The sequence below is a fragment of the Xenopus laevis genome, chromosome 1L, assembly GCF_017654675.1.
Source record: "Xenopus laevis strain J_2021 chromosome 1L, Xenopus_laevis_v10.1, whole genome shotgun sequence".
Lineage (NCBI taxonomy): Eukaryota > Metazoa > Chordata > Amphibia > Anura > Pipidae > Xenopus > Xenopus laevis.
Genome location: NC_054371.1, coordinates 2331272 through 2340040, shown reverse-complemented (window position 1 = coordinate 2340040; position 8769 = coordinate 2331272). Strand labels below are relative to the sequence as shown.

The window sequence follows — 8769 nt, the reverse complement described above, 5'->3', positions numbered from 1 at the left end:
TTTGGTGTACTCCTGACATTCAAGTTTTTTCAGAGGAAAAAACTTGAATGGAATTTTAAAACACAAATAGAATTTGATTCAAATTTTAAAGTAGATCCTATTCACCCAAATTTAAAAAAATATATTTCTGCCTTTTTTTAACTCGAATTTCAAGTTCATGGGAGTTTATCTAAACTTTTACAAACTCCCATGATCTCTAAATTTGACCCTTGATAAATCTGCCCCTAAATGTTAACTTAAAGTGGAACTGTCACCTAGACACAAAAATGTGTATAATAAAAGTCCTTTTCAAATTAAACATGAAATCCAATTTCTATTTTTTATTAAAGCATTCATAGCTATTGTAAGCTCATGTAAACATCTCAGCTGTCAATCAAATATTGTCTGCCCCTCCTCTATGCCCTGGGCAGACAATTCCTTTCACTTTCCATTCAGCACTTCCTACATGTCACTGCTCTCCTCACATTCCCCCATTATTTTCACCATTTAATTGTGTAGCCAGTGCATGGTTATTGACATTGGGTCCCCCATTCTGGTGCACAAACAAGATTCTGTGCTGATGGAAGGCTTTCCTTAAAAACAGTGTCCACAAAATGGCTGCTTTCTGCTTGTTATAATTTTGAATTCCCAGACTGAAGGAAACAAGATTCAAATAATTTATATAGTGTAATTAAAGTTAATTTTGCTTGACTAATGTGATAAAATAGGATTTTGAATAATTTTTTTTGGTGACGTGTCCCCTTTAATGGTGAACCGCCTAATCAAACAAACCATTTTATACTACACATAAGGTATTGACTATGCAACCCCACACAAAGGGGAATAGTTATTACCAACTGAATTTGAGTTTTTACTTGGATTCAAGTTTTTTGCTGCAAAAATAATGAATTTGAGTTTCTGATACTGAAAAGTTTTAAATTTATTAATCTAAAAAAAAACTTAAATATAAAGGCTCACCTTTTAAAAGCTGGCAATTTATTGTGAAAGTCAAGTTTTCACAACTTTTTTGAGATTTGGCTAATTGAAAAATTGAAAATGATGGGTATAATGTGAATTTGTTGCTTTTTTCATGTTTTTACACAATGATGTTTAAGATTTGTTATTTTAAAAGTACATATTGGAGTTTTTAAGATTATTAGAATTTGATAATAAGTAAGAGGGATTTTTTGTTAATTTCAGGTTTAAATAAAATGACATAACATTTGGGCAGAAATATAGAGGCTAAAAGTCCAGCACTTGAGGTGAGTATGGCAAATATCTCCACACACACAGTGTTTTTGCCTTTGGTGCTCAGATAGGCCGGGATCATTGTGATCCAAACACTGCAGAAGAGCAACATGCTGAAAGTGATGTACTTGGCCTCATTAAAACTGTCCGGTAATGTCCGAGCTAAAAATGCTAAAACAAAACTAACAGCTGCCAGAAGCCCCATATACCCAATAACTGAGTAAAAGCCAATAGCTGAGCCCTCATTGCACTGAATGATGATGGTTCCAGGGTAAGTGTGAAGGTCCAGTTCCTGAAAGGGAGGAGAAATGGACAACCAAGTCATGCAGATTATTATTTGAATGGATGAGCAGAACAAGACGACAGAATTGGACAGTTTGACTCCCACCCATTTTCTCCATGAGCTCCCTGGCTTGGTGGCTTTGAAAGCAACACAAACCATGATAGTCTTGGCCAGGAGAGAAGAGACAGCTATGGAGAAGGTGATTCCAAAAGTGAAGTTACGCAGCATGCAGGTTATATCCACAGGGCGACCGAGGAACAGAAACACACTGAGGAAGCTCAGCTTGATGGAGACAAGGAGGAGGAAGCTCAGGCTCCTGTTGTTGGCTTTCACTATGGGGGTATCACAGTGCTCAATAAAGACCCCCAATATAAGCAGGGTTAAAAGGAAAAATAGAACTGAGAAGGATGAAAATAACATAGAAATCACATCATTAGTGTAAGAGAGAAATTCTAATGTTTTAGCAATACACTGGTTCCTCTTCTCATTGGGCCATTCCATATCTGGGCATCTGATGCAGTTTTCACTGTCTGCAAAGAAGCAGAATCACACTTCAATTACAAATCAAAGTATAATTAGATAGTTGGACTGAACATGTGTTTTTCAGCATGAAAGCCAAAGCAGAAGATACGTTGCCGTTGATTTACTAGGGAATAAGGAGTATTTTCACTAATTCAGAAACACAAGAAGTCTGTGCATGTAGCCATGAACAGGGGTGCTTCACCAATGAGGCAAGTTGAGGCTGTCGTCTCAGGTGGCAGCGCATCACTAAGTGCCAGGGGCAGCAAAAATGCCGCTCCTGGTAATTTAAGAGCCAAATTTCTGTTTTTCAAAGAGGAAATTTGGCTCTTCTAGCACAGAGAGCACAGTTACTGGCCCTCTCTGCTGCCCTCGTGGACCTCCCTGGACCCCATCTGGTGCATAAAGGTAATTGCATGGGGGAGGGGGGGCAGCAGCAATTGCTGCTGCCTCAGGCGGCGGAGGGCCAGGATCGCCCCTTGCCATGAAACTGTATAGATTTATAAGTAGTGCTCTTTTTGGTGTTCCTGTTACTCACAGAGAAAATGTATAACTCAAATAGCACTTTGGTGAAAGTCTTCTTTTACAGCAAAAGGCTGAGTGTTTACAAAAACAATCGTTTTTCATTGTGTGGTGGTGTGTGAGAACCATAAAGGAAATGGGGAAGGCAAAAAAGTGATGGAGGATGCGGACTGAAGCATTGAACCTAATTCTTTTATTCTATTTACCAGTTGTGTTAGACATTTCTCCAACTGGACACTGGACACAATCATAGCAGCAGACATGGGGAATTTGCATCGGGGCCTTTCTGAATCCCGGGATACAGTTTTCTGAACACTGAGCTCTAGGGATCTAAAAAGAACAGAAACTCTTAGTTCTTTTTGAATTATTGATTCACATCTGAATATATATAATTCATTACATTATGGAAATGATTATATTTATGTTAAATATACTGTACTTCTATCTGAATTTAGCACCTAAGACTGATGGAATGCTTATTAACCCTATAAACTGGACATGGTTTTATTCCTTCCTCTTATGATATTAAGAACACTCTTGTTACTATGCAATATTGCCAAAATCTGTCTAAGCTAAGATGCATGCAGGGCCATGCCAGGCAAGATGGACACCCGAGGGAACCTGGCCGGCAACCCCCTCGCGCCCCCACGCATGCACTCTAAACTACGAAGGAGGGGGAGTTCGACACAGGGAAATGAGAGAGGTGAGGGTGACAGGAGAAAGGGGAGAATGACGGATAGGTGGGTGACAGAGGGAAGGAAGGGGAGTAAGACTGAGAAGTGTGAAAATTGTAGGGGTAGGCAGAAGACAATTTTAGAGGTAGCTGCCCATTGCCCCCTATCATTGCTCCCTAGGCAGTTACCTCTTCTGCCTACCCCTAGTTCTTTCCCTGGATGCAAACTCTGATCTGATTAACTGGTGTTCCCAAACTCCCATCTCTCCCATCTTCAGTTGCATTAAATTTTGCTGCTAGAATTATTCATCTTCTTCTCTCATCTTCCCTCTTCTCAAAAGAATTTGTTAATAGTGGATAAGATGCAATACTGTGATAAAATGGGTTAACTCCTTTATACATAGTGTACCTTTATAGTCCTCTTCTCAGCTTCAACAACATCATGAGAAGGTCAAATATACTTCATTGTCTGGTTTCTACAGATGAAACATGTGCAAGGTCTATAAATGTATCACCCAAAACAGCCCCTGGAAAGCAGATGCTAGTATGGCCACCCTAAACTGGGGGTCCTCTATACTAATTTCCTTATCTAAATTCTACATGGAAATAACAAAGAGTGTTACTGTTGTTCTTATTAGTACCTAGACTATTGTCATCTCTGTCCATTTTTAGAAAAACCCAAATAAACCAGAGCAATAGTTTTTTTAAACTCATTACATGTAACTCAAGTTAGTTGAGTTTCTGAGTTTATACATAATAAATACATAAACAAAATATATGCCCTGTGCATGCTTATGGTATATTTATAAAGCTGGATAAGTTCAGTGTACCGTATATACTCGAGTATAAGCCGAGTTTTTCAGCATCCAAAATGTGCTGAAAAAGTCTACCTCGGCTTATACTCGGGTCAGCGGGCAGTAGCTGAGATTGCAGTCACTTTTAATCATTCCTATACCAACAGTTCACTTGGGGAGAGACTGCAATATCCCACAATGCCCTCTGTTGGTTATAGGAAAGAATAACAGTGCGCCCTCTGTTGGTTATATGAAGGATTAACAGTGATGGCAATACCACACAGCGCCCTCTGTTGGTTATACGAAAGATTAACAGTGATGGCAATATTAAACAGCACCCTCTGCACATGGTAGTGGGACAGTGGGACAATGCACACAGTAATCCGTTTGGCAATTCTCTGTCACCATCAACTTTGCAAAGAAGTGGGGGGTCACTTTGTTGATCGCTGGGGGGGTCACTTTGGCAGAATGTGCGCTGCTGGGAGACAGGGCTGTAGTTGTGTCTAGGCTTATACTCGAGTCAATAAGTTTTCCCAGTTTTCGTAAGTAAAATTAGGTACCTCGGCTTATATTCGGGTCGGCTTATACTCGAGTATATACGGTATGTAATATGCAAACACCTGTCTCATTTACGAGCCATTTGCAAATATTTATGTGCAATGCAAATTCACAAAAAACAGAAAGACGGGCACAGCAGTGAAAAATTTCAGTGTTCAGGAAAAAACATAGGCAATGCAACCAATTGGGAATAAATATGTGTTGATCCCCAATGTGTCACTGTGCAGACATGTATAAACATTCTGCTTGTCTATCCCCTCAGAGAAAATTGTAAGGGGTTAGAAATGATGACCTGGGGCAGAAGTTCCAAGGTAGAGACCTGAGTAGAGACCTGAGGCAATTCATTTTATAGACAGAGGAAGGCAGTGTGAAGAGGGGTGCAGATGGCGGGGTTTTGTGCTTTGCACACTTCACAATCATAAATCAGGTCTTTAGTCTCCTAGGGGAAAATGTAATTTTTTTTAAATATTGGCAGAAATAAACTCTCACATCCAAAAGTAACAGTACAAGATTTATACCCTACCCTTAAAGAGATATGTTAAATGAACAATACTGCCACCCCCATAGTATAGAATTGAGACCCTTTAATGGAAAAGACTCACCTGGTCTGTTTTCCATTTTATGCCCAAGGCAGAATGTTTCTGTTTTGATGAAGCCAGTGGGTTAAATTCAATATGTTGCACTTTTACTTTTTCTTTAATGATATAGTTATATATCCAGTATTTGCTTTTAAATGCTCCATGTTCATCAAAAGTATAAGGAGAGCTTCCGTGGACATTATATCTAAGCGCTTTCAGGTACTGATGTAACTATTAAGGACACAGATTGAGATCTTCTTAATACTAAAGCTTTGTTCCTACATTATTCATATAATATAAATAATAACACAGATACTACTAGTTGTACCTTGTTTCATTTACTTTTTTTTATATCTTAAGAAAATACATGTATTTGGGAAGGTCAGGGTGTCCAACCCTAAATAAGGAATTGAGGTCTTCTGAAAGGAAAAACAAACCGCCATATACAACATCAGTCTCCTTCAGAGACATCTAACAAACCCCATCCCTCTCCAAAATGGCACCATCAGCACTAACCATGAGGACCTTCTCCCCTATATCTTATGTTAACAGGCAGAGTAACACAGTCAGGAATCTGGGCCACCATGTCTGGCCACTTGATTTCCTCTACCAGATGCTCTATAGAGCTGTTTATTAAATTAAATATATAACTGTGTGATGTATCTTGAGTCCTGAACCATAGGTTAAAATTCCCTGATTCAGAAATAAATCGTCAGACCTCTATGGATAGAGAATTGATTAATTATTTAACATATTATGTTGTTTTGCCCATTGCCCATCATGCTTGCCATTGTTGGACACTTGGTAATCAAGGAGGGCATGGAGTGCAGGTAACACAGAGGCACACAGGACTGGGGACCCAGATATATACTATAGTATCATATCTGTTGCCATTCAAAATCAAATATGTTTGGCAGTTGCAGCTGCCTCATCATCAGGCAAGTCCCCAAAAACATTTTAACATAATATGTCCTAACTCCACCACATCTATCTGATATTTATGATGAAACCTGCAACTGTTCCCGAAAGATATGGACCCCTGTTTTCTACTGCTCTGCTTCTTTGAACCATTCATATATGGAGGAACAGTGGATGCAGTAGCATTATTTTGTCTTCATCTCATGTTATTTACCTGATACTTGTAATTATGCAAAGTTTTGTCGTGTTTGGGACTTGGCTTACTGAGAAACATCTTGTAAATTGCATGAGAGAGCAGACTGACTGCAAGGTACGCCCGGGGGGAGTGTAACATATTGTTAAAATTCCAAAAGTCTTTAAAACGTTCTTCTTCTGTGCAGTTATCCCTATTAGCATAAAGATTTGCATTAGCTGAGTAGCAAAAATAATTCAGCCTCCAAATATCTTCAAGCAACACATCTTTTGGGAATTTGGAAGGATGGATACTCGCTAGGAAATCCTTCACTTTGGGGCTATTTAGATCATACCATGATTTCTGTATTAATCCTAAACTCCCATTAAAAACGTGTATGGCATAATACATCATGTGATTGGTTGCCCAATTAGTAGGAAGGATTAACATCTTCTTTCTGAGAACATCACTTAACATTCTGAATTCTTCAGCTATTGCAGTAGAAACAGTTCCACAAAGTACAATTACACTGGTGGTAGATTTTTTGAGCATCTCCTTATGCTTAACAACATAGGGCACATCTGTGGATATGTCTATCTTAGTATTTAACTTTGATGAGAACTCAATACATATTCCATTGTCCGAGAAATATTTAGTCAGAAGCTGAAATTCTCTGTCTCCATTTTCATCATCTATTCTAATAACGCCAACCCAGGTCCAAGCAAAATACTTCAATAGCTCTGTTAGAAGAGAGAAATAATGGTGGTCACTTTGCACTGTCCTAAAGAAGTATGGGAAGGTGAATCTGTCACTTAGAAATGGGTCCGAAGCACCATAACTGATCTGAGAAAAGGAAAAAAGATTGGAATTGAGTTAAAATGGAATATTACAGTTGAAAATGCTGAGAGGCTTGGTGTTTAACATGCAGTTTTCAAAGTTTCCCAGTTGCACTGTAAATGGGCATTACAGACATGTATTTAACGTAAGCCCTGTGTCTAAAAACATAACTGTTCACTGGGTTCCTCTTATTAGATTTTTTTTTTGACTGCCAACATATTCAGACCTGTGTAATAAATGGGATTATTCAATGAATATACAAAATGTGAAAAATAGTAGCAGGTGGTCAGAGAATGCAGCTGCTTTATGTTCTCTGTTATTAACTATAAGGCCTGTTCTATCCAGGTTGTTTCTTATGGTATTCAGTAATGTTCCCATTATCATGACAAAAAGGATTGGTGACAGGGGGCATCCTTGGTGGGTGCCATTATGTATTTTAATTTGGGGGAACAATATGCCATGACTCTCACTTTCATAGTGGGGGAGTCATAGAGGGCCATGATTCTATTTATTGTTGTTCTTTTAATTCAAACCCATTTTAATGTATATTTTAGGAAGCTCCAAGACACCCTGTCAAAGGCTTTTTCTGTGTTAGTTGTTAGTATCATTACTGAAATACCCGTTTTCTTTACATCATGAATTAATGAATTAAAGAAATAACCTTAGTGGTGGTGTCTTTTTCTTCTCTGTTAGGCACAAAACCTGTCTGTTCTAGGTGGATTTTTTGGGGGGTAAAAAATATTAATGTATTAGATATTCATTTTGCATATATTTCGGAGTCTTTATTAATGAGTGAGATTGGTCTATAATTGCCATATTCATGGGGATCCTTATCAGGTTTTAGGATAATAGTAATGTGCACCTCTTGGGTGTGTTTGAGGAAATTACTTTTGATTCCTAAGGAGTTGAAATATTGAAGGAGAGGCTTCCAGATCTTTAAGAAAATAATTGAAGGTATATTGTCCCTTGTTTGGGGCATATAAATTAGCTACTGTATTGTGACCAATATATTGACTAACTTGCCTTTAATCGCTTTGTATCTACCTTCAGAATCTCTTACGGAGTCAATAAATGAAAATGGCAAATATTTATGAAGTAGAATCGACTCCTGTAGATTTTTTGTCTTTATTAATAATAGTGTAAATATATTTATATAGTGATGATGATATATTAGGATTTCTGTTTTCCTTAAAATGGGTCTCTTGAAGGAGCACTATTTTAACTCCTTTTTTATTGCATTCGCCTAAGATTTGAGACTTTCTTTTGGCTCACTTAAGCCATTGACATTTGAAGAATAAATTTTACACTCATCTAATATCATTTATAAAATCGTAAAGTATTTCTACCCTTTATTTTTGTTTGTCATTTATTATACCTAACAGAGCACCAAAATAAGTTTTTGTGGGACCCCAGACTCTCTGATTTTATAGTACAGTAAACAGGAAAAAAATAAAGAAGAAAATAAAGAAAGTTTTATGAAAAATCATTTTATAGTGGTGAGTTGTTTTAGTTGCTTTCTTTTAAGCTTCTACTTAAATGTTTCTGCTTTCCTGGTATGAATGCCTTAAATGCACATTTTTATTTAAACAAAAGAGAAAAACATGATTTGTTAAAAGCACTGGACGTTCCTTGCTTAAAAAGGGGAATATACTGACGTATATTTATTAAGCAGCATTTTAAATACATTC

General features: G+C 37.7%; 1 protein-coding gene across 1 annotated transcript; it reads right to left on the bottom strand.

Annotated features, from left to right (window-relative positions):
- Positions 1-1261: 1261 nt before the first annotated feature.
- Positions 1262-7581, bottom strand: LOC121401481 (vomeronasal type-2 receptor 26-like; the record flags this gene model as incomplete). Its single annotated transcript, XM_041586256.1, has 5 exons — positions 7552-7581; positions 6287-7087; positions 5179-5385; positions 2758-2881; positions 1262-2040 (listed from the first exon to the last, which is right to left on the bottom strand). Coding segments are annotated over exons 1-5 (1941 nt in total), but the record flags the coding sequence as incomplete, so codon positions are not given.
- Positions 7582-8769: the final 1188 nt, after the last annotated feature.